Source organism: Carcharhinus amblyrhynchos, chromosome 19, assembly GCF_965287045.1.
Source record: "Carcharhinus amblyrhynchos chromosome 19, sCarAmb.v2.hapA, whole genome shotgun sequence".
Classification (NCBI taxonomy): domain Eukaryota; kingdom Metazoa; phylum Chordata; class Chondrichthyes; order Carcharhiniformes; family Carcharhinidae; genus Carcharhinus; species Carcharhinus amblyrhynchos.
The window spans coordinates 28176300-28203525 of record NC_137342.1 but is presented as its reverse complement, the minus strand read 5'-3'; the positions used below and the strand labels follow the sequence as shown (position 1 = coordinate 28203525).

The 27226-nt window shown below is 43.3% G+C and overlaps 1 protein-coding gene across 1 annotated transcript in view; it reads left to right on the top strand.

Moving 5' to 3' along the window:
• Positions 1–582: 582 nt before the first annotated feature.
• LOC145355390 (guanine nucleotide-binding protein G(i) subunit alpha-1) overlaps positions 583–27226 on the top strand; it is a 41718-nt gene continuing 15074 nt past the window's right edge. The window contains exons 1-3 of the mRNA XM_080207417.1: positions 583–1023; positions 23527–23569; positions 23681–23822. Of these exons, the coding sequence (XP_080063543.1) occupies positions 906–1023; positions 23527–23569; positions 23681–23822 (303 nt within the window). The 5' untranslated portion in view covers positions 583–905. The remainder of the gene's footprint in view (positions 1024–23526; positions 23570–23680; positions 23823–27226) is intronic.

The window sequence follows — 27226 nt, the reverse complement described above, 5'->3', positions numbered from 1 at the left end:
GGTGTGCATTATCGACCCTAATAATCACATTTTAATTTGATGTTTTCAAGTTTCCTTTGTACTTTGATTGTGTTCAGGCTGTTCCCCCTCCTTCTGGGGAGCTGCCCCTTTTACTTTGTCCTGACTTGAGTTTGTTTATTTGGTTTGACCTTAAAAGAGGTCAACACACGTAAAGCTTGTGTAGTAACAAACAAATTGAAAATCACTGATGGTTCCCTTTGGGATTTGGTAAGCAGGGCAATTAGCACCTGCCGGATGATAACAATCGTGATGGCTTTCTTTTTGCCAGTTGGTTGAGGATGTTATTACTGTTCTGTAAATAAATATCTGAGGATCCAAATGGGGGACACAGAATGCAGTAGGAACAGAGCGTGAAGCTGAGAGGAGTCACAGTAATAAAAATAGCAGGAGGCTGAGTTGGACTCGCCATTCAGCACAGACACTGATTCAGACACAGCCAGTGAAGCGGAAGTCGCCCTTTGTGGCGGTTGCCATGGGTTACCGGCCGCTTCCGCCGGGGTGACGCAGGCGCAGACGTTGGAGGAGGGGAGACATCCGGGTCTCGGTGTCTGCTGCGCATGCGCTGGGGGCGGCTGAGCCGTTGGCGGTGGAACGATACCGCGCTCGAGAAGAGAGAGACCGGGGACCGGGAGCCCAGTGAGCAGCCGGAGGCCGGGTAGGCGCTGTTCACACCCAGGGGAGGATCCATCCCGGCACAATCCCACCCCCACCTCCCTCATTAATTTTTGAGCGTGTTGCATGGTTTCTGGGGAAACCGAAGTCTGAGTGAGTGAGTGGCTGTGAGGGGGGACCGCAGCTCCATCACACAGAGAGAGAGGAGGCAGACAGGCCGGGGGGCGCAGGGAGAGGCCAAGGGGGCTAGGGGCCCGACACAACCAGCAAGAATGGGCTGCACACTGAGTACCGAAGACAAAGCGGCGGTGGAGAGGTCCAAAATGATCGATAGAAACCTGCGGGAGGACGGGGAGAAGGCGGCCAGAGAGGTCAAGCTGCTGCTGCTTGGTGAGTGAGTGACTGTATCCGAGCGCCTGGGGGCTGGGCGAGCCACGGCACTGAACCTCCCATCCCCACCTCACCATCTCATCATCTCCCCATTTCCCCACCCCCACCTCATCATCTCCCCATTTCCCCACCCCCACCTCATCATCTCCCCATTTCCCCACCCCCACCTCATCATCTTCCCCCCCCCCCACCCCCACCTCATCATCTTCCCCCCCCCCACCCCCACCTCATCATCTTCCCCCCCCCCCACCCCCACCTCATCATCTTCCCCCCCCCCCACCCCCACCTCATCATCTTCCCCCCCCCCACCCCCACCTCATCATCTTCCCCCCCCCCCCACCCCCACCTCATCATCTTCCCCCCCCCCACCCCCACCTCATCATCTTCCCCCCCCCCACCCCCACCTCATCATCTTCCCCCCCCCCACCCCCACCTCATCATCTTCCCCCCCCCCACCCCCACCTCATCATCTTCCCCCCCCCCACCCCCACCTCATCATCTTCCCCCCCCCCACCCCCACCTCATCATCTTCCCCCCCCCCACCCCCACCTCATCATCTTTCCCCCCCCCCACCCCCACCTCATCATCTTCCCCCCCCACCCCCACCTCATCATCTTCCCCCCCCCCACCCCCACCTCATCATCTTCCCCCCCCCCACCCCCACCTCATCATCTTCCCCCCCCCCCACCCCCACCTCATCATCTTCCCCCCCCCACCCCCACCTCATCATCTCCCCACCCCCACCTCATCATCTCCCCCCCCACCCCCACCTCATCATCTCCCCCCCCCCACCCCCACCTCATCATCTCCCCCCCCCCACCCCCACCTCATCATCTCCCCCCCCCACCCCCACCTCATCATCTCCCCCCCCCACCTCATCATCTCCCCCCCACCTCATCATCTCCCCCCCACCTCATCATCTCCCCCCACCTCATCATCTCCCCCCCCACCTCATCATCTCCCCCCCCCACCTCATCATCTCCCCCCCCACCTCATCATCTCCCCCCCCCACCTCATCATCTCCCCCCCCCACCTCATCATCTCCCCCCCCCCACCCCCACCTCATCACTCCCCCCCCCCCACCCCCACCTCATCATCTCCCCCCCCACCCCCACCTCATCATCTTCCCCCCCCACCCCCACCTCATCATCTCCCCCCCACCCCCACCTCATCATCTCCCCCCCCACCCCCACCTCATCATCATCTCCCCCCCCACCCCCACCTCATCATCATCTCCCCCCCCACCCCCACCTCATCATCATCTCCCCCCCCACCTCATCATCATCTCCCCCCCCACCTCATCATCATCTCCCCCCCCCACCCCCACCTCATCATCATCTCCCCCCCCACCCCCACCTCATCATCATCTCCCCCCCCACCCCCACCTCATCATCATCTCCCCCCCCCACCCCCACCTCATCATCATCCCCCCACCCCCACCTCATCATCATCTCCCCCCCCCACCCCCACCTCATCATCATCTTCCCCCCCCCACCCCCACCTCATCATCATCTTCCCCCCCCCCACCCCCACCTCATCATCATCTTCCCCCCCCCCCACCCCACCTCATCATCATCTTCCCCCCCCCCACCCCCACCTCATCATCATCTTCCCCCCCCCCACCCCCACCTCATCATCATCTCCCCCCCCCCACCCCCACCTCATCATCATCTCCCCCCCCACCCCCACCTCATCATCATCTCCCCCCCCCACCCCCACCTCATCATCATCTCCCCCACCCGCCCTCTGCTGGTTTGTCAGATCGCTCCACTGTTTTGTTTCGTTTCCCCCTCCCCCACCGGTTTGCACCACCATTTCACACCCCCACCGGTTCGCTTTTTCCCCACCCCCCACCCCCCCCCCCCCACCCGATTGCCTCACTGGTCCGCCCACCCCCCCCGCCCGATTGCCTCACTGGTCCGCCCCACACCCCTGTCCACTGGTTTGCACCCTCTCCCCCGTCGGTTTGAACCCCCTCTCCCGCTGATTTGCTGCCCACTGGTTCACCCCCATCACAGGCCCACTGAATCTCCCCATTGCCTCATAGTCACTGGATCGCCTCGCTCCCACCTCAACCACTGGATCGCCTCCCATCCCTGACCAGATCGCCCCACTGCTTTGCTCCCCAGTGGCCTACCAGATTGCTCCAGCAATTTCCCCCCGCTCCCCCATTGCCCCACCGGTTTGCCCCAGCTCCCCTGGTTCACCCCCCCCCCCCCATTGCCCTGCCCCGGTTCGCCCTCATTCCCCCCCACCCCTCCTCTCCTGGTTTGCTCTCATTGCCCCCCCACCCCCACCTGGTTCACCCTCATTGCCCCACCTCTCCTGGTTTGTCCTCATTGCCCCCCCCCCCAGTTCACCCCCCCTCCCCCATTGCCCCCACCAGTTTGCTCTCCCCCACCCCATCACCGCACTGGTTCGTTCGCCCCCACCCCATCGCCTCATCAGTTCGCCTGCCCCATCGCCCCACCAGTTTTATCCTTCCCCTCCCCCATCACCCACAAGTTCGCTCCTACCCCACCAGTTCACCCCTTCCCCACCGGTTTGCCCCTCCTCCATCGCCCCACCAGCACCACAACCCCCCTCCCCCACCCCAGTTCGATCCTCCACCATTGCCCCACCAGTTTGCCCCTTCCCCTCCACCATTGCCCCACCAGTTTGCCCCTTCCCCTCCACCATTGCCCCACCAGTTTGCCCCTTCCCCTCCACCATTGCCCCCCCCCATCAGTTTTTCCTCCCTCCACTGCTCCGCTCCACTCTTGCCAGTCCATTGGTACTCCCATCGCCAACACCCTTTCCCATACCCTGTCCGCCACGTGTACAACACTCGCTCTGGGTTTCATCTTGTGAACTTTTATCTAGTTTAGTCATTTTATTTTTGGTCAGTGCTTGACTTTCTAACAGCAAAAACTGCTTGCTGCAGAATCACATCATTGTTTCTTTGTGTTTTAATGCTTTACATCCTGTCATCCAGCTTTGCAATCCAATCTCTTTCTTTTGCTCCCTCTTGTGCCAGAGTTGTGGTCCCCCACCACTGCCCCACGTCCCAAAATAAAAGCCAAAATGTCAAATTTGTGGATGCCAGATGAATCTAGCTGCTGCTTATTTTGCTCCCAATTATAATGCAGTTTAGCTTTTGGAATGTGCAGGGAACGAAACGTTTGGAGGTGACTGCCTTTTCAGACTACTCTGGGTAGATAATTAGGAAAGTCTCTTAAACTGCTGACCAGCTGCGTTAGTATTGTTAATTTGTATTGACATCCCACTGATGTCGAACAAAATTACTAAAACTGCAAACCTATACCAAATCTGTTTCGTTATAACTTTACGTTTTTACACACATCTGAATTAATAGGATAGCAAAACATCAATGAGTTAAACAGATTGTGCGCGTTCAATGACGCGTTTTCATACAAGGGAGCTCTGCGCATTTAGTGCAGTTTAATTCTCTGATTCAGATTGAGCATTAGTTATGGAATCACGATTTTCTGAGTTTTATAATATTTTGATGCAGCTGTTCCAACATCATAGGCTTTAGGTGTGTTCATTTTCAAACAATCACTTCCTGTTTCTAGGTAACAAATGTGCTGCAGCATGCAAGATCAAAATAGGAAAGAATGTTTTGTGCTTAAGTTCATACATATTGACCAGAGTGCTTAAGTTTAAAAAAAAAACAACTAATTGCAATTCATTCAAGTATATCAGTCTGGCAAAACAATTGGAGGTGAAAATCTAAGCAAGTCCAAACATATTTTGTAGTACGATTGCACTTAGTTTTAATCTTTTTATGTTGTAATGTTTCTCAAATTTGTGATTTAAATATTACTTTTTCTCAGGGTGATAAGGCTTGCTTTAAATATGTAACTCATAAAATGGAGAGGAGGATTTGGGCAGGATTTCTTTAGTGCAAACTATTGGTGATACCCATCGTGTTTATCATATTTAATAGGCAGTTTTCTAAATTGGATTTTCTTTGAACTTTGAAGAAATTGGTACAGTCTGACATTGAAAATATTACTCTGCACATTGAGTATTGAAAAAGTTAATGTTAGTAATGGATTAGTCGAAGGAGGCAATATTGATGTTTGTATTTTCATATGTAATGATGTGAAAGCTGCCTTGAGGGTTTGTTGCCTCATAGGTACAACAAGTAATTGGGATGGCAGCTGATTATTGGATTAGATAACATAATGGCATTAAAACTGTTATCTAAAGCATTAGCTATACCTAATTGGATATAGACTAAGCAAACAGAAGCTGAGTAATCAACACCACATTGGGCACGTGATAGCGCCCATATTCCCATGATGTATATATTAGTACACTAACCTTTTTCCTGCATTTGGTAAAGCTAGAAAATGTCATGCAGTGTATGTGTGCACAAATGGTTTTTGGTTGAATATAAGAACATGGGCAATCAAAGTGGGAGGAGATCACATAACCATGCATTCTGCTGTGCCATTCAATATGATGACAGCTTCAACTCTACTTTTCCCCTCCACACTCCCCATATCCTTTAATTCCCTTAGAGACCAACGTTTTGTCTGTCATAGCCATAAATATATTTCATGATGTAGCATCCATAAACTTCAGGGATAAATAATTCCAAGGATTCATAACCCTTTGAGTGAAGGAATTTCTTTGCACGTCGGACCTAAATGACCAGCCCATTATCCTGTGACTGTTGTCTTCATGTTCTAGATTCCCTGCTGGCAAACATCTTTAATGTTTACTTTATCAAGTTCTTTCTGAATCTTGTATGCTTCAAAAAGATCACATCTTAATTTTCTAAGCTGTGCAGCATCTAGACCCAATATGCTCAGCCTCTCATCGTAGGAAACCCTCTCATTCCAATCTGGTGAACCTTTGCTGTGCTGCCACAAAACTATATTCTTCCTTAAATAATTTAATGCATTTCTCTCTACAGACCCTTATGAGTAGTAAATTAATACAAGTGGAAACTTTAATCACGTGACTTCTTTCAGGCTGAGATGATGCCTGTTTTGGGCGCTGTACTTACGCAAGGATATTTTGGCCTTGGAGGGAGTGCAGAGGAGGTTTACTAGGCTGATGCCGGAGTTGAGGGGGTTGAGCTATGAGGAGAGGCTGAATAAACTAGGCTTGTACTCGTTAGAGTTTAGAAGAATGAGGGGAGATCTCATTGAGACGTATAAGATGATGAATGGGATGGATAGGATAGAGGTGGAGAGACTCTTCCCGCTCAGAAAGGATAGTAGGACTAGGGGGCACAGCCTCAAGATAAAGGGGGGGGGGAGCGGTTTAGAACGGAGTTGAGGAGGAACTTCTTCACTCAAAGGGTGGTGAATCTCTGGAATTCTCTGCCCGTTGAAGTGGTGGAGGCTACCTCGCTAAATATTTTTAAGACGCGGGTTGATGGGTTTTTGATAAGCGAGGGGATTAAGGGTTATGGGGAGAGGGTGGGAATGTGGAACTGAGCCATGACAGATCAGCCATGATCTTATTGAATGGTGGGGCAGGCTTGAAGGGCTAGGTGGCCTACTCCTGCTCCTATTTCTTATGTTCTTATGTATGTTCTTATGTCTGTCCAGGATGCTGGGCTGGGTTAGCTGCATCCTGGCTGCTGCATATTCCCTGCTGAACACAGTATTTCAGGTGTGATGTCACCAGAGACCTGACCAGTTGTGACCAGAATTCTTTGTGTTCCAATCCCTTTGCAATAAAGGCCAACATGGCATTTGCTATCCTAACTGCTTGCTGATTCTGCATACTAACTTTGTTCCTTGTATGAGTACACCCAAGTGTCTCGGAACTTCAGCATCTACAAATTTCATACCATTTGAAAACATTCTGTTCCACTGTTCTTATGATCAAATTGAATAATCTCATTCCCACATTATCTCTATCTACCACTTTGTTGTCCAGCCACTTATCCTGTCTAAATCTCTTTGCAGCCCCTCCACAGCTTGTGTCCCAGCCTAGTTTCATATCAGCAAATGTGAATATATTACTTTTTCTCTCCGTTAAGTCGTAAATTTAGATTATGAATAGCTGAAACTCCAGCCTTTGTGGCCCTCTGCTAATCATAACTTGCGAATTTGAAAATGACACATTTATCCTTACTCTTTGCTGTTTGTCTGTTAACTAATTTTCGGTCCATACTCGTATATTGCCATGCTTAATGAAACCTTATCTTTGTGGCACCTTCTGGAAAAGTGCCAGAATCCATTATTAAGGAGGTTAGAAAGGGATAGTTATAAAAACACTGATGAGGCAGAGCCAACATGGCTTTTTGAAAGAAAAATTGTGTTTAACTAATTTTAAAGTAAGCCAAGTTGGATGAAGGGGAAGGAGTATATGTGTATACTTGGATTTCCAAAAGGCATTTGATAAGGTGCCACATTGAGGTTTACTACGCAAGATAACAAATGGTTGCTGATTTCTAAAACAGTCCCAATCCTCATTACCACTATTCTTTGCAACATAAACTTCATTTTTAATCTAATACTATAGCTTAATAAGTCACAAATGGATCTTTCTTGCTGACTTTTTCAATAGAATGTATTTTTGTTTAACATTTTGAATTGTTTCTTTACATGTTTCTTGCTGTTTATTTGCTACTATACCTTTTAGTTTATTCACCAATCAACCTTAGCTAGCTCTCCTCTCATACTTGTGTAATTGGCTTTGCTTAAGTTTAAGATTCTTGTTTGTGATTGTGTGGGATATGTTGCTTTCAAACTTAATATCAAATTCAATTGTATTAATGATCACTATTTCCCACGGATCTTTTACAACGTGATTACTAATTTCCTCCCCTCATTAAAAATGCCAGATCTAAAATAGCTTTGTCTCTAGTTGTTTCCACAATATGTTGCACCAGGAAACTAGCAGAAATGCATTCTACGATCTCACCATCCAGTTGACCCAGTCTATATGAAGATTCAAGTCACCTACAATTGTTACTTTGTCTTTGCATGTTCCAATAATTCCTTGCTTGGTGCTCTGTCCAGAGGTATAGCTACTGTTTAGAGGATGATGTAAACTACTCCTCGCAGCATTTTCTGTCTATTGCTATTTCTAATCTCCTCCATATTGAATTTGCTTTCTGATCTTCTGAGCCAAGGTATTTCCTCACTGATGTCCTTATGCCATATATCAGGGCTATGTCCTCGTTTCTATTCTGACCATCTTTTCAAAATAGTATACCCTGGAATAGTTATTTTCCAAACTTAAGTTTATTAGTGTCACAAGCAGGCTTACATTAACACTGCAATGAAGTTACTGTGAAAACCTGGTCTTCTTTTAAACTTAACTCTTGTTATGGCAAATAGATCTAAGCCACTTGCCTCGATTTGTGTCACTGGTTCATCTATTTTGGTTTGTATATTTGAATAAAGAGCCTTTCATTTGTTTTCTTTGCCTACATGGACTTTACTAGCTGATGCACTTTTATCATTCCTGTCCTACTCTGCTTGCCTTTATCTACATTGCTACACTGTTCTGTTGCCTTGACCCTTTCACTTTGAATTTCTAATTCATCCTTCACCCCTCTCCTATTAGTTCAAAACCTCATCTCCAACCCTAGTTATACAGTTGACAGAATGCTGGTCCCAGCCCGGTTTAAGTGGAATCCAAACCAATGGAACAGCTCCCTCTTTAGTGTCAGTGCCCCGTGAGTTGGCCTGTTCTTCCCACAGCACTGAGTGCTTCAATTCCTTATCATTCATTACTTAATGTATTTGGATCAAATTGGATTAACATATGTAAAAAGTTTTTTGTGAACTCCAGTACTTTATCCTGTTTAAAAGTACCATTCTAAATTCAGCAGGATGTGAAATCAATAATTGTACTGTTTCACAGTTTATGAAAGTTTGACAAAGTTATATGAAAGTTGTGCACATCTAACATTTTGTTGATTGTTCTGTAGAACATTATCCACAGTTCAGAGGTTATAATTCAGTTGCCAAATTTATGCAGTGTTCTAAAGTAATATTTCTGGGAGGTGAGGGAAGATGAGGCATGGCTGTTTTACTCCCATGAACTTGCAGCAGGCCAAATCTTAGTGTCAGTTTGATGAAAGGGGAAGTGAGGTAGATGGGTGAGGCTGAATGAGGGAAAAAGGTGTGTAGGTGAAGAATTGAGTGAATGATTGGGAGCCGGTTAGTTGGTATGGAAGGTAAAGTATCCAGGTAAATCCTGCATAACTGGTCCCAAGTATCTGACGCAGACTTTCACCAAGGGTCCTTTGCAGTGCAAAGCAGCCGATTGGCAGTTTAAACTTCCTGGGAAATTTCAGCTTGTGTCAGAACTTCCCATTGCTTATCTCCCAACTTTTGTTCCATCTCTGATCTGGATACTGGGTGATTTGGGCCAGTATGATCTGTGTCTGTATGTGTAGTGAGCTAATCCTTTCCATTGCTGGGCATTTGATCTTGGTTTTCTTGAGTCACTTAGAGAAAAGTGGAATTGTGCTGGTATCTGCCAGTTTTTCCAGCAGAAGGACTTGAAGTAAATCTAAGTTCTTGTATGCTTATTGAATGTAAAAGGTCAGCTTGTTTTGATCACAAATGTGGTCATAGCTTCAGTGCAGCAATTAACAAACTGGAACGTGGAAATTGAGACAGTTGCATTTGTGCTTTAATATGATGATTGATAACCAACTTCTTTTAAAGGATGGATTTAAAATTGAAGTTTAAAAAATAGTGGATAAGTATGTGTACTACTTGTGCAATGAAATACTGTGATTGCAAAAAGTTTACAGACAGGAAGTCAAGTGATAACAATACTCGAGATGTTTTATGAAGGAATGGGTCGCTGGGTAGATATGTTTACTCATTAAATTCAAGCTAATTGAAGTGCTTTTAAAAAATCATTTCAACTAAAATAGAACTTGGTGGAATTCTATAAATAGCTATAATTCTATAAAAGCCTTACCAGAATCCGGTTCAAAACATGGACCAGTGCCTAGAACTAATTTATGGATTCAAACATAAAATGAGATTCACTTGCACTACAGAATTTTCACCTGTGGCCTTACCTTGATGATTGATTTTTGAAAATGATTTTCTTGGCTACCTTCAAGCTTCAAAGATTTCTGTAAATCGCAAGATAAAGGCCCCTGTCTTTTTGAGCCTTGCGATCTCAAGTTTTAAGTCAATCTCTGTTCCTGGAGCACAACTTTTTCAGTAGATAAATATATACGGAACATGAAGGCTGATTGTCATGTGCATATGTAGCTAATCTTGATCAAGGCAATGGTGGGGATATTACAATTAGCCTGTAATGGGGATAAGGAAAAGGAAAAACTAGCCAAGTTTCCTTATCTCTATTGCTATCTTGTAATGCTGTTAGTAAATAATTGTAGTTGTTGAAGGCATTATGCCTTTCTACAGTCATATCCTAGAAGGATAGTTAGCTGAAGAGTGGAAGGATTTGCAGTGCCTGCGGAACAGTACACTACTGTGGGTAGCTGCCTTAGGAAATGAAAACAGATAAATACTACTAGGTAATAACCATTTGACAAAATGATAATTCGGAAACTGCAAAATATAAATTGAAACTCAGATTTACCTTTGCCAAATCTATTTCTCATTCAATATTGCTGAATAATCCACCATTCACCTTCAGACAATGACTTGGCTTACTTTCCTCTTCTTCATTAAGGTGACAATGGAGTTGGAATCCAAACCAAAATTTATTACTTTCAAAAACTCCTAATTAAGATTCTGTTCATTGCAAATTCGGACTTTAATCTTCCAGCTAACAATGGTGGTTACATTGATTATTTTGAAGAAATGATGCACTTGCATCTGAAAGCTTTGATTATTTAGTTGGAGTGTGTAAGTTAAAGGAGAAGGGGAAATCATTTATGAAATATATGAGAATGAATAGCAATTTGTGAAGGTGATTAAATGGTTTCTATCATGTTGGATTCCTGAAATGCATGCATTCTTGAGCATCTTTGTGATAATGAGAAGTAGTGCTACTTTTTTGAAGATACTGCAGAGAATAAATTTTACTAATTGGGGTACCTGACATTGGGAATCTCTAGGCTTCTTAAGACAGCTCAAGGGTTGGAAATGTTTTCTAGTTAAATTAAGTAAAATGCCAGATTTCACGTGTGGAAAAATGAGAATTGAGTAGTACTCCAACTGTCTACTAGACCACTCATTATTGCTGTATTACTGTAGGATTTCCAATATGTTGTTGTTAACTACTTGTTCAATGCTTCCACCAGAACCTTTTAATAAAAGAAAGTAAATTGGGTATTCTTGATGTGAATACTGTCTTATAGATTGTTAGGAGCTTAAAGCTGATCATCAAAAGGTTGATTGTAAAGGCAATTGATTATCCTATTAAATCAATGTCAAAAAAGAATACATTTCATTAACCAGAAACATAAGCTATATCCTATGTTCAGCTATATCCTGTTATAGATGGCATGCTAAACCTGACCATACAACTGTTAATCATCTGTTTAATTGACATCTTGGGAAACCAGGCAACAATCACTGATCCATTTGAGGTGCCATGGATTGTTAAAATGTGATGACTTTTCCACTGCAAGTTGCATGCAATATAGAGTTACACCAATCTATTACTAACATTCTTCTAATCAGAGTGGACTCTGTGCTAATAAATTTATACTTTAGATATATTGTGTCAGGTTTCCTTGCCTAAACGAGAGTAACTTTTGTTAATGAAAGCAGATCAGCACAAATGGATATGATCTGGTGGTCATTACAGAGACGTGGTTGCAAGGTGACAGGGACTGGGAGCTGAATGTCCAGGGGTATCAAGTGTTTAGGAAGGATAGATGGGAGGAAAAAGAGGGGGGGGGGAGGTGCGGATAGCTCTGCTGATTAAGGATAGTATCAGGGTGGTAGTAAGGGAAGATATAGGCGCCAAAGAGCAAAATGTGGAATCGTTGTGGGTGGAGATTAGGAACAGCAAGGGGAGGAAGACGCTGGTGGGTGTTGTCTATAGGCCCCCAAATAATGACCTGGAGGTGGGGTGGGTTATAAACGCACAAATAAATGCTGCGTGCAGGAATGGTACGGCGATAATTATGGGGGATTTCAATCTACATATTGATTGGTCGACTTATGTTGGACGTGGTGGGCTTGAAGATGAGTTCTTGGAATGCTGCCAGGATAGTTTCCTTGAACGGTGTGTGTTGGAGCCGACGAGGGAGCGAGCTATCTTAGATCTGGTGTTATGTAATGAGGCAGGTAGAATTAGGGACCTAGTGGTGAAGGACCCTCTTGAGAAGAGTGATCATTGTATGGTGGAGTTTCTGATGCAGATGGAGGAGGAGAAAGTAGGATCCCAGACCTGTGCCCTTTGTTTGAACAGAGGGGAGTACGATAAGATGAGAGAGGAATTGGTGAATGTAGATTGGGGGAGCAGATTGGTCGGTAGGTCTGCTGAGGAACAGTGGAGGATCTTTAAGGAGATCTTTCTTGGTGCTCAGCAGAAATTTATTCCGATAGTAAAAAAAGATCGTAGGAGGAGAGATAATCAGCCATGGATAATGAAGGAGATAAAGGAGAGTATTAAATTAAAAGCTGAAGCGTTTAGAGTGGCTAAGAGTAGTGGGCGAGAAGAGGATTGGGAGAGGTTTAAATATCAGCAAAGAATGACGAAGAAGTTGATAAAGAAAGGAAGGTTAAACTATGAAGCTAGGCTAGCGCTAAATATAAAAAAGGATAGTAAGAGTTTTTATAAATATATAAAAAGGAGAAGGCTGGCTAGGGTGAATGTTGAACCCTTAGAGGATGAGAGGGGGGATTTAGTGGTGGGGGATGAGGAAATGGCCGAGGCCTTGAATAACTTTTTTGCTTCGGCCTTCACGGAGGAGGACGCGAATAGTTTGCTGGGTGTCAACGATGGAAAGATGGTAGGAGTGGAGGGCCTGAATGAGATCATTGTTACTAGAGAGGCAGTGCTCGACAGACTAGAGGGACTGATGGTGGACAAGTCACCAGGACCAGATGGAATGCATCCAAGGGTTCTGAAGGAAATGGCGGAGGTAATAGTGGATGCCTTGGTGATTATTTTCCAAATCTCGCTGGATTCCGGGGAAGTGCCGGAAGGTTGGAAAACAGCTAACGTTACGCCGCTGTTTAAAAAGGGTAGCAGGCAAAAGGCAGGGAATTATAGGCCGGTTAGTTTAACGTCTGTTGTAGGAAAAATGCTTGAATCCGTCATCAAGGCGAAAATAGCGAGGCATCTTGAGGAGAATTGTTTGATAGAACAGACGCAGCACGGTTTTGTTAAGGGGAAGTCGTGTCTGACGAATTTATTGGAATTCTATGAGGATGTGTCTAGTGCGGTGGATAGAGGGGAACCGGTGGATGTGGTGTTTCTCAATTTTCAGAAGGCGTTTGATAAGGTGCCGCACGAAAGGTTGTTACAGAAGGTTAGGGGGCATGGAGTTGGGGGTAGGGTGTTAGTGTGGATAGGGGATTGGCTGTCAAATAGGAGGCAGAGAGTGGGTGTCAATGGGTGCTATTCGGATTGACGGTTGGTGACTAGTGGAGTGCCCCAGGGATCGGTGCTGGGGCCTCAGCTATTTACCATTTATATAGATGATCTGGAGGAGGGAGCCGAGAGTAAGGTGTCGAAATTTGCTGATGACACAAATATAAGTGGAATGGCAAATTGTGTGGAGGGTGTGGAAAGTCTGCAGAGGGATCTAGATAGGCTGAGCGAGTGGGCAAGGACCTGGCTGATGGAATACAGTGTTGGCAAGTGTGAGGTTATCCACTTTGGTAGAAATAATGGTAGGAAGGATTACTACTTACAGGGCAAAAAGCTGCAGCATGCTACGGTGCAGAGGGACCTGGGGGTCCTTGTGCATGAGTCGCAAAAACCCAGCCTACAGGTGCAGCAGGTGGTCAGGAAGGCAAATGGGATGCTGGCCCTCAGTGAGGTGGATTGAATATAAAAGTAGTGAGGTCTTGCTGCAACTGTACAGGGCACTGGTGAAGCAGCAGCTGGAGTACTGTGTGCAGTTTTGGTCGCCGCACCTGCGCAAGGATATTTTGGCCTTGGGAGTGCAGAGGAGGTTCACTAGGCTGATACCGGAGTTGAAGGGGTTGAGCTATGAGGAGAGGCTGAGTAGACTGGGCTTGTACTCGTTAGAGTTTAGAAGGATGAGGGGAGATCTCAGAGACGTATAAGATGATGAAAGGGATGGATAGGGTAGAGGTGGAGAGGTTCTTCCCGCTCAGAAAGGACAGCAGGACTAGAGGGCACAGCCTCAAGATAAGGGGGTGGGGGGCAGTTTAGAACGGAGTTGAGGAGGAACTTCTTCACTCAAAGGGTGGTGAATCTCTGGAATTCTCTGCCTGTTGAAGTGGTTGAGGCTACCTCGCTAAATATATTTAAGACGCGGGTAGATAGGTTTTCGGTAGGCAAGGGGATTAAGGGTTATGGGGAGAAAGCGGGAAAGTGGAACTGAGCCACTTCAGATCAGCCATGATCTTGTTGAATGGTGGGGCAGGCTCGAAGGGCTAGATGGCCTACTCCTGCTCCTATTTCTTATGTTCTTATATTTAGAACTAGTGTCTGAAGTTTTTCACACACAATTGATCCTAAAGTAGTAGAGTGAAGTATCGCCAAAGAGCCAACTGAATGCTATATTAATCAGGGCCAGTTACCTCAGTACGCTGGGCAGCTGGTTTGTGATGCAGAACAACGCCAGCAGCAAGGGTCCAGTTTCTGTACTAGCTGAGGTTTTTCATGAAGGCCTGCTGTCTCAACCTTGCCCCTTACCTGAGGTGCAGTGATCCTCAGGTTAAATCACCTCCAAAAGGAAGAGCAGCCTATGGTCATCTGGGGCTATGGTGACTTTAGTTCGCACTGAAGAAATGCCACCATTTTAGATGGTTGATTTAAAGTAAATGGCCTTCCTTGTTTACAATCATTTTACCAAAATGTTTTTTTTACTGAAGCATTATTAAAGTTTTTGTCTGAAAGTGCCCTCTTAAAAACAAAATGCAATTGTTTGAAAGTAACTATAACTGAATTTCTTCCATTTGCTGTTGGGGGTTTTGGAAGAGGGCTTTTGTCTTCAGATGATGCATACCTTTAAAGTGAATGTGTATTTCAGTATGCGCATTGTAGATATATAACAATATCATTTATTTTTCTTGTTATTTCCTCTACCAACGTTTTTCTTCCTTATCATGGATACTGGTTGACATCAGTCCCTTGACAAAGATGCTAATGAAGCTCATGGTAAATGCCAGCAGATTTTTCGGTCATGGATTATGCCTATTCCTTTCCAAACCTGCATTTGTTGAACATTTGCTTAGTAATGGTCGCCTCATCTAAACACAACATGGTCCAAGTATAATGACACACCATTGTGGAAAATGAGCTAATAACATACATGTTGCAGTGCAGGATTTTGAATGTAATTGGTCTTATCCAAAATGGCGTTGCACATTAGATAGCAAATGTAATCGCTTTTACATTATTACAGCATAGAACTTAACATGTTCAGCACACAAACTTTACTTACCAACTTGAATTTCAGCCATTTCCTGGATTCTTGTAAAGAATGATTGAGGCATCTGAAAACGAGCAAGGATTTTAAGAAATTGGTTTCATTATTCGGAAGCACAAAAGAAAGGCATTGTAAAAGTGATCACTATACACATTGAAGATGGTGACATCCAGAGTATGTTTTTGTTTTTAAAATTTATTTTTACCTTTTTTATATATTCTCATTGAAGATTTTTCCCATTTTTACAAACAATGCAACAAACTCTCAAGAATTAGTATAGTACAGCATAATCATTTTTCCACATATATAGAAAGAGATGCAAGTACCAATGCATTTCATTCAGATCATTCATTGCAAATGGCACCTCCAAGAATACAACCAATGAAAGGATGTTTCAGAGATTGGAGCAAAAACAGGATAACAAGATAAAACTATGAGTACATAGCATAATGATGGATGTCCTCGTTTACAGGATACCAGAGACAGCCAAGTAACCTGAACTCCAGTCTTTTCAAAGTAACTACTGCCATTGTGTATTCAGTCAAGGTGAATATAGGATATTGACACAAGCATAGAAAAGGCTGATCACCAAATATTCTCGCATCAAAGCATACTTCCCCATCATTCAATATCAAGGTCGCCACACAGACAGTGACCCAAGCCGGAATTGAACCTAGGTCCCTAATACTGAGAGGCAGCAGGGTAGTGTTGTCAGCAAACTTGAAAATTGAATTGGAGGGAAATTTGGCCACACAGTCATAGGTGTATAAGGAGTATAATAGGGGACTGAGACCGCAGCCTTCTGAGGCACTGGTGTTGAGGATGATCGTGGAGGAAGTGTTGTTGCCTATCCTTACTAATTGTAGTCTGTGAGTTAGGAAATTCAGGATCCAGTCACAGAGGGAGGTGCAGACCATGGAGTTTAGAGATGAGTTTCATGGGAATAATGGTGTTGATGGCTGAGTTTTAGTCAATAAATAGGAGTCTGACATAGGTGGCTTGTTATCTAGGTATTCCAGGGTTGAGTGCAGGGCCAGGGAGATGGCGTCTGCTGTGGACCTGTTGCAGCGGTAGGCAAACTGTAGTGGATCCAGGTAGTCTGGGAGGGAAGCTGGAATTAATTCGTGACGTGACTAGCCTTTTGAAGCACTTCATAATGATGGATGTCAGAGTCACCGGCCAATAGTCATTAAGGCATGCTGCTTGGTTTTTCTTAGGTACCAGTTAGTTTACTGATCAAATTGCCGTATTGAGGGCTCAGCTGCCTCTTGCTTTTTCTTTCCATTGAGGATTTTCGTTACTTAGCACTTTTTCACAAAACCTAACCAAAAATGTTCCAAGGACATAGTATTGAGTTTCACTCCATGATTATGTACTTATGCATCAGAATAAATGAAAGGATTGAGTAGTGTCATAGCTTGTGAAAACACAGTCATTCCTGTGCTCATATCACATACAACCACCACCCCGCACCCTACCCCCCTTTTTAACTTTTTTAAAAGGGACTATGCGAGTTGGAAATAATTTCATCTTTTGCAAGTGATTTTTCAGAAGAATTTTATGCCTTTCAATGTTGATTTCAAAATTTGTTTTAAAAATTTCAGTGCAATTCTGTGGAAAATCATGAAGCTATAATTGAAGCCAATCAATTTTTAAGGTTTTAACTGGGGAAATTGTCTTCCTTTATCTATTTAAGCAGAATGAGCATGCGTGAAATATCTAAGATACTTGTACTTTTCCTTGAGGCACATTTCCAGGCATTAGGAATAGAGTGTAAATGCTTATTTTTGATTTATCTTGGTATTATATGATTTACTTGAATAAATCTCAATGCTAGGATTATACCTGACTGGATCTGACTTGATTGCAGCAGAATATTGTAGTTATCTGTCTGGGTTATTTGCCTCTTTAGATTATAGAGATTGTAGGTAGAAATTTATACAATTAAATAGGGAGTTTTACAACATGTTTACACGAATGGGGTTCACCCTTGACTCAATGTAGGAAGACACTAAGTAGTAAATAAATTGTTTTGTGGACATAATTGAATGTGCTTGATTTTAAATCTGTTTTGCTAATTCATTGCATTGCAGGAAGCACAGACATAATTGTTCTATCATATGAATTTGTGTAGTTATTGTGCTTCTTTGCTTGGTTTCAGTGTATGTGCAAAACTCCAAATAATGGGTCTGAGAGTTTTAATGAGCCTGTTTCAATATTATCCTGTCAGTAATTGTTGATGGCATGAGTATTTACAAGTTCCTTCCCCTCTGATCGAAAGTGTATAAAATTTATGAAACTATTTGCAAGGCACAATTTAAACTAGGAATAAGTCTTGGGAATAAATTCTGTGCTTGCATTGAAAAACGTTAAGTGTGATTTTACTATTCTTAATTTTGTTGGCTATAAAATAGATGCTTCACTCCATTTGATTTTATTTCTCCTGAGAAATATTATCAATAAAACATTTTAGCCATGCAATATATTTTCAGCCTTCTGCAGTGAATGCTTAAGGACTCTATGGCTTGAAAAGTGAACATTACATGATTGGATTAGCTAATTTTAAAGCAATGATTTCAAATGGCATTTGTTAATAAAATAAAATTTCATTATATTGTGACTAATATATTAGCACTAATATATGCGCTCTTTCTATGAGCAAGCATTGTTTACATGAAATCCAATAATACTTTAAATTTGTGTTTATTCTTAAATAAAAGTGATGTTTTTGGTTCTGTTTTTAAAATACAGTTCTGAAAACAAAGTAGTTCACATTTGGCAATTGTAGTTGGGCAGTAATCTAACAATTTGACATTTTTGTGGCCAACTAAAAATTAAGATGTTGAAAACTTAGTAAAATTTCTAGATTGCAATTGCTTATCTGCAAATAAGATCCATTCAAAATAGTGTAATGGGAAAATCTTAAGTTTTATTGGAAAGATAGTCTGTACTTTTTTTTTGAGAGTTCCAGAACTCAAATCTATGACTGTAGGAATCTAAGCGGGTAGGATACAATCTAACACCAGAGTTGATTGAAAAGGCAGTAAAGAGCATTTGAAGTTTGATGAATGGAGCCTCCAATCCTTCAAGAACAGCTTCTTCCCTGCTACTGTCAGACTTTTGAATCGACTTACCTTGCATTAAGTTGATCTTTCTCTACACCCTAGCTATGACCGTAACATTACATTCTGCACTTTTTCGTTTCCTTCTGTATGAATGGTATGTATAGCCCGCAAGAAACAATACTTTTCATTATGTTAATACATGTGACAATAATAAATCAAATTCATGAACCTAATTATGTAGATGATATCCTATTGGCTGAAATAGTTGTCATTCTTTTTTGAAGAGCTTAAAGGTCAAGAAAGAAGTTGGCCACTTGAATTTACAAGTTTACTTGGAGAAAGCTAAAGTGCAATAACTCAACACTTTTTCTTCTCTAATTTAGAGAATTGTGGTTAAATTATGGAATATATGGAATGTTTATCCCCAGGTCATATTGAAGAATTCCAGAAATATGACAAAATTATATTGATATCCAATACCTTTATCTATTGTTTTCGTATTTCGCTCTGCTCAAATACATACTGGATAAATCAACTGAAATACTGGGAGGGCCTTAATACCATTTTGTCAATGGGATAGAGACCTATTATAATCTAATTCTTATAAACAGATCATGTTAAGTGCATAGCTAAGATTAGCTTGGACTTTTGGATCATTGTTTATTCAGTCTCTTAATTCCTTTTACTGGAGCTTGCAGTACAAGAGAGTTGCTTTACGTGCAAGTTTTCGGTTAGTTTTCTATAATTAGAAATTGCATTTTTAGCAACTAGCTGTTTCAAAACCTTTTGAGTCAGACTGCTTTTTGAAACCATGCTGTATGTGTCCCTGAGCCAGAAGTACCTGTTTATTTAAAAAATGCTTAGATGGAAACAAATGTTTGAGTATTGCCTATGAGAAGTCTCATGGAAAAAGTCAAATGTGGTCGATATGGTTATAATTCAGAAAAGTTGTAGGTTAGTTTCAATTGACGTATTACCAAATGGATTTCAGAATCATTTTACATTTGGTATATGATCAGAAAAAAAACTGATGTCAATCTTTAAAGCAAGCTTGATAGATTTCTGTTAATTCAAAGATACGTTGTTTGAACAACTTCGAATAATCCAATAAAATTCTAATTGCTGAAAAAAGAGACATGCTGTTGAAGCTCTTCATCCTACACTCAAGACAGGTGCAAGATTACCAAATTTTAGAAGGAATAACAATTTATACTACATGAGAAATAGAATACTGGATGGTTGGAAAATGGACTCTGGCATTCTTATTTGTCCTGATGAATGGAAGGCTAAAAGTTTTGGCAGAGGGTTTTTTTCAAGGCTAAAAGCTTTGACAGAGGGTTTTTTCAGCAATACTCAAGTCAAATTAAGTAACTTAACACCAGTGACTGCAGACAATTAATAACTATTGGGGCAGGAAGGGGCACGTGATAAGATGGATGACACCATTAGAATGCAACAGAGACTGGGTGAGTTGCAGATTAGGTTCACGTGGGAATTCAGTGGGTGGGGGAAACGGCCATCTTTTGTGTAAAGATTTCAGAAGCTGCTTTGGCCAGGTTATTTGACAGCTTGCATTGATATACTTTTACTTCTCATGATATCTTAAAACACTTCATATGTCCTCTATCCATTAATACATCAGTTGATAAATATTTTCTTTATTTACTTTTTCTAAAATTTTCATAATTATCAACATTTCCCTGGAATAGAAGTTATTGAAAATTTGAAAAAGGCTGCTCTTCCCTCTTTAACCTGATTTATCTTGATGTATTTCTTTTATACCCTCTTGATGGCATTAATATCCTAGAAGAGGGCATTCTAAAGTAACCACAGCGTTCTAACTGAAGCCTAACCAATTCCAGCATTAGCCTTACAATCTGCATTTGACGTACCAATGCTATTTATAAAATCTAGGATTCCATACTTTAGTAATTTGATTAGCTTCTTTTTAAGATTTGTGATTCTGAGCCCCTAGTTTGTGGTCCTCTTATTAAATGGTGAAAGCTTTATGAATATTTCAGCTATGTATTTTGCCAAAAATATATCAGTTACCTGCACTAATTTTCACCCAGTCTTCCCAATTTAGCTATCATGTGTTCTCTTGCAATCACTTTTTCTGTCTGCAAATTTGCATCCGTATCGTCCCAAGAATTTGCTATCGCTGTTTCCAGTTCTTGGCCAGGTTTGCATTTGTGTTGCCACATTCCTTTTAATATCCTAAATCTTGATTTTACTAAAATTATGAACTATCCACCAAATCCTTTTGAAATGCAGATGCAGAACATTTTCTTTTTATCATCTAATCTACAAGGGCGGGTTTAAGGGCACAGAATTAATTACTTCAGAGAAAAGCTAGCTAACAGTATTTTAAGGGAATGGCCTCAGAGGAATATTTGTGGGATGAATGCAAATTAAGTATAGAAACGAAAAGGTTATAGGATGGAAATACAGGAAAGTTGCATTATTGTTTGAGGAAGCAAGCAGTTTGGTGTACTAGTTGTTATAAGTCAGATGGCAGAGCTGCTGCTTTGCTCCCCTCTACTAAATGGGGCTTAGAGAAAATTGAAGACAAAGAACATTCCAAATATTTGAGTTGGCAGCTTTGTAGAGCCTATCAGGTTGATGGGCCATTGAACCTAATGCTTCCACGTGGTCCTGGGCATGCATGATGCTGAAAATGTTTTCTACTACAATATTGCACGCGCTTTGCTTTTTTAAATCTTGTTTTATTGGGGCATAATTACAGCAGAGAATGTATGTTTCATTACTCCTTCCTTTAGACTCTTGTAATGGGGTCAATAAGACCATAAGATAGAGGAGCTGAATTAGGCCATTCGGTCCATCAAATCTGCTCTGCCATTCAATCTTGGTTGACCTGATCCCCATCCCCATTCTCCTGCCTTCTCCCCATAACCCTTGATTCCCTTTTTGATCAAGAACCTATTTATCTTTTCCTTAAAGAAACTCAATGACCTAGCCTCCACAGTGAGAATGAGTTCCACAGATTTACCACCCTCTGGCAGAAGGAATTCCTCCTCACCTCAGTGCCTTCGAGTTCAAGTTTCTCCCACTAGTGAAATCATCCTCTCCATGCCCACTCTATCTAGGCCTCTGTGTTCTATAAGTTTGATTTCTCCCCTCATTTTTCTAAATGCCATCAAATATAGGCCCAGACTCCTCAACTGCTCCTCATATTCATTCCTTCATTCCTGGGATCATTCTTGTGGATCTCCTCTGGACCCCCTCCCAGGCCAGCATATCCTTCCTTAGGTATGGGGCCTAAAACTGCCCACAATATTCCAAATTTGGTCTGACCAGAATCTTTTACATCTCAGCAGTACATCCCTGCTCTTGTATTTTAGGTCTCTAGAAATGAATACTAATATTGAATTTGCCTTCCTAACTACCAACTGAACCTGCATGTTAACTTGAGAGTTCTGAACCAGAACTCCCAAGTCTCTTTGTGCTTCAGATTTCTGAAGCCTTCCCCCATTTCAAAAATAGTCTATGCCTCTCTTCCTACCAAAGTGCATAACCTCTCACTTTCCCTCATTATATTCCATGTGCCACTTTTTTGCCTACTCTCCTAGCCTGTCCCAGTCATTCTGCAGCCTCCTCACTTCCTCAACATTACCTGTCCCTCTATATATCTTTGTATCATCTGCAAATTTAGCAACCATGCCTTCAGTTCTATCTTCCAAATCATTAATGTATATTGTGAAAAGTTGTGGTCCCATCACTGACCCCTGTGGAACACTACTAGTTACCAGTTGCCATCCTGAAAAGGGCTCCCGTATCCTCATTCTCTGCGTTCTTTCTGTCTGTTAGCCAATCTTCTATCCACGCTGGCACTTTGTCAAAGGCTTTCTGGAAATGTGCAATAATGAGCCATTGGGTGCTGCAACTAATATCTGGCTGATTATATGCTTGCTCCTATCTCTAATTCAAGAGAAATCCTAAAGAAAGAAAATGGCATTTATGTGATGCCTTTCTTGACCTTGAAATATATCAAAGCATTTAACAGTCAATTAAGTAGTTTTGAAATGTTTTCACTGTTATAATGCAAGCACCATGTGTGGTGATCGTCCTTTTAAGGGCAACACAGCAGAAAAGGGTCACCTGGTTTGGAGGACCATTTGGGGCTCACTGAGTAATTGCGCCAGGCTGTGAAGCCCTCTTAAGCAGGAGATATATAGGGGACCTAGGTGCAGCCATGCAGTTGTTGTAGGCTGCTGAACAATTCTTATTTAATCCTTTTAGTTTTCACTAATGGAGTTTCTGGAAGTGTATCATTACAACATAGCAAGTACGTGCATGACAAGCCCCACAAACTGTACTGTGCTATAACCTGATCTGTTTCGTTAGTGATCTTGGTTGAGATGTGAGTAGGGAGAGCTGGAGATAACGCCATGGTATTTTTTAATCTCACTCTGGAAGATATCGTGCAGCAGTTCCCCCAATATTATACTTAGGTGTTACCCAAGATTTTGTGCTGAAATCTATAGTCCATGGTGGGACTTGATTGCACAACCTCTCGACTCAGGCATTACTGACTACAAAAAGGCCACTTGAGCTGTATTCAAGCTCATCGGCAGTAATTAACATTTAAAACAATGTGCTGAACTTTTTTCAGTAAATGTTGAACGCTCCCAACTTTTGGTTTGCTTTTTATTTAATATTGATATAACTACTTCATACAAGGCGGAAGTACTTTATGATTTAATCTGTCCCTGATTTAATGCCTGTGCATTCATTTTTATGCATGGATCAGAATATTCAATTCTCTTTAAGATCTGACTGACTTGAGCGTCTTGGTTTTTGTTTATTCATTTTCGCTTGATTACAGTTCAAAACTTCAGTGATGTTAAGTGGGCATGGGGGAAGAGCAAAAAATTGTTTACATTGTTAATGTGCAACTGAAGATGTTTCTGTCTCTTACAGGTGCTGGTGAATCTGGCAAAAGTACTATTGTTAAACAAATGAAGTAAGTATACAGTTTTTTGCTGGGCAAGTGGGTGAAAAGGTGTCCAGTTTTCCTTATTCTATTGTGACAGATTGTCTTTGTAAATTTTACATTACAGTTTTTTGTCTGTAGGATTATACACGAGGCTGGTTATTCAGAAGAAGAATGCAAACAATATAAAGCTGTTGTCTACAGTAACACCATTCAGTCTATTATTGCCATTATTCGGGCAATGGGAAGGTTAAAGATAGACTTTGGTGATCCTGCAAGAGCTGTAAGTAGCACAAAAAGTTGACATTCCAATAATGCCAATTTCATTATTCATCTAATTATAATTAGAATAATACTTTATCTAGAAAACGATTTTAAAACGTTCTATCGTGGATGTGGGCGTCACAAGACCGGCATCTGTTGCCCTTGAACTCAGAAGGCAGTTGAATCATGTAGGCTAGACTAGGTAAGGATGACAGCGAACCAGATGGATTTTCACTCGGTGATGGTTGTTATGGTCATCATTACTAGACAATTCTGATTTTAATAATTGAATTTAAATTCCTCCTGTTACCATGGAGAGATTTGAATCCATATCCCAGAGCACTAGCCTGGGCCTCTGGATTACCAGTCCAGCGATGTGACCACTACACTGTCTTCCCTTTAAAAAAAAATTCTTAGACCAAACTGATGAAATAATTTATTAAACACAGCAAAAAGAAAGGAATAATGTCGAACTGTTGAGATTGCTGTTTCTCAAAATGAAACCAATTTGTGTTGGGAATAAGAGCTTTTTACCTTGTTGAAGAATATATCGATTTATTGATGTTGAACATCTACTTGCAATGAATGGAGCAATTGTTCTGCTTAAATTAGTTTCTAATTTCATTAGTCTTACAGTTTCAATGGAAAGAAACAAGGTGGATTATCAGTGGGGTCAGATATGGTCGCATTTAAAAATCAGGTTTCTGGAGGGTATCTCTGGATCTGGAACTCTGCTTCGAGGATACCTTCTCGTTTTCAAATTGAAGATGGGATGGTGGTGCTGGGGGGTGGTTGTGGATGATGGAAGGGAATTGGGAGCCCTCTGTCCTTGAATTAATGGCCCATTAAGCTTCTTGTAGCGCTTGTAGATGGGCTGGAGAGGCCAGGACTGCAACTTTTTAAAAAGTGAATTTGGTGACAGTGCACAGTAGTTATGTTTGAAACAGGGTGTAGAAGGAAGTTTCTCAATGAATTGAAAGTTACCAGGCCCTTGTAGAATCATAGAATCCCTACTGTACCGAAGAGACCACTTGGCTCATTGGATCTGCACAGACTCACTGACAGAGTATCTTACTCAGACCGCCTCCCCATCCTTGTAACCCCACACATTACTATGGCTAATCCGTCTGCACATCTTGGGACACTAAAGGGCAACTTAGCAAGGCCAATCCACTGAACCTGTACATTTTTGGACTGTGGGACGAAACCGGAGGAAATCCACTTAGACACGGGTGGGGGGTGGGGTTGGTGTGGTGTGGAGGGGGGGGGGTGTGGTGTGGAGGGGGGGGGGTGTGGTGTGGAGGGGGGGGGTGTGTGGTGTGGAGGGGGGGGGTGTGTGGTGTGGAGGGGGGGGGTGTGTGGTGTGGAGGGGGGGGTGTGGTGTGGAGGGGGGGGGGGTGTGGTGTGGAGGGGGGGGGGGTGTGGTGTGGAGGGGGGGGGGTGTGGTGTGGAGGGGGGGGGGTGTGGTGTGGAGGGGGGGGGTGTGTGGTGTGGAGGGGGGGGGTGTGTGGTGTGGAGGGGGGGGGTGTGTGGTGTGGAGGGGGGGGGTGTGTGGTGTGGAGGGGGGGGTGTGGTGTGGAGGGGGGGGGTGTGTGGTGTGGAGGGGGGGGTGTGGTGTGGAGGGGGGGGGGTGTGGTGTGGAGGGGGGGGGGTGTGGTGTGGAGGGGGGGGGGGTGTGGTGTGGAGGGGGGGGGGGTGTGGTGTGGAGGGGGGGGGGGTGTGGTGTGGAGGGGGGGGGGTGTGGTGTGGGGGGGGGGTGTGGTGTGGAGGGGGGGGGGTGTGGTGTGGAGGGGGGGGGGGTGTGGTGTGGAGGGGGGGGGGTGTGGTGTGGAGGGGGGGGGGTGTGGTGTGGAGGGGGGGGGGTGTGGTGTGGAGGGGGGGGGGTGTGGTGTGGAGGGGGGGGGGTGTGGTGTGGAGGGGGGGGGGTGTGGTGTGGAGGGGGGGCGGTGTGGTGTGGAGGGGGGGCGGTGTGGTGTGGAGGGGGGGGGTGTGGTGTGGAGGGGGGGGGTGTGGTGTGGAGGGGGGGGGTGTGGTGTGGAGGGGGGGGGGGGTGTGCAAACTCCATGCAGTCACCAAGACCAGAATGCAACCCAGGTCCCTGGCACAGTCAGGCAGCAGTGCTAACCACTGTGCTACCCTAGGATCTTGCACTAGTTTGTGCACATTTACCTTTTCGGCTGGATTGTCACACTTCTTTGAGGGCTGTTCTCCCCATTCTCTTTGATATGGTAATGGAAGGCCCTCATCATGGCTTCTGGGTGTCTTTGCTGCTTGCATTCTGCAGGGATCTCCTGCAGATGCTTGATATCACAATTGGACACTTGAACGCAATTAGAACACTGCACTCCAAAATAGTTGGGGAGCAAGGTTGGCATCTGGATTTTATTTGGGTGCTGTGTTCTGATCCTAATGTGAAAATCTGGTCCATTGTTTTGTATTTTTCAAGGAGTGAAATAGTTGCCGATTAATATGCATGCAACAATATCTGGGTAGTTCAATGGTATCTGTATTTAAAATAAATTGAGATAAACTTTGTATTTCTCTTCAATTCATGAGGAAGCAAACTATTTTTAAAGTAAAATGTGAATAGAATGCATTTTGTTAGTTGTAGATCTTAATATTTTATGAATAGAGGCATGAAGTATGAAAACAAAGCAAACATTGAACTTTAGAAATCAGTTGGTTAGATCTCAGCTGGAGTGTTATGGAGGTATCAGACATCTGATAAGATGTAAAGGCAGTATTCAAAAGGATACAGTGGGAGAGTGAGGGAATGTTACTGGAAATAATGGGCTTGAGTGGTGGGGAGATGTTAGCACTCATGCTGCTACACATTACATGCAAATACATGTATGATAAATTAATGATGTTGCCAGTATTAATTTATCATGTATGTATTTACATTTAATGCAGCGGCTCAATAAGACACAAGGAAGCAGCACTTACTCTGTTCCTGAAATGGAGAGGGTTAAGAGATGACCTAATAGGTGCCTTTCAAACTGATGGGTTTTGGTAGAGCACATCCAGAAAAACAATTCCATCTTGTAATTGTGTCATTATTCAGAGGCCAAGGTTTAAAATGATTGGCAAAATAGCTGGATGGCAGGGAGGAGAATTTTTTTTCACTGAATTGTCAGGATCTTGAGCATGCTACCAGAAAAGAGGGTGAACTGAATTTAAAAGGGAATTGAATAGGCACTTGAGGATGAAGAACTTATTGGGTTACAGACATAAAAAGCAGGGATGCGAGACTAAATTATGCTATTAGGTTTCGTTTTTATGTGCAAGTTACACTTCTCAGTGGAGCTAACTCGACTTTCAAAACTAGCCCTGATTGAGTGGAACCTCTTGGGGCACAACCACAATAGCAAAGCCAGAAAGGTCTCTCTACCTCTAGTCTTTAACAATTATCCCACTGCTTTT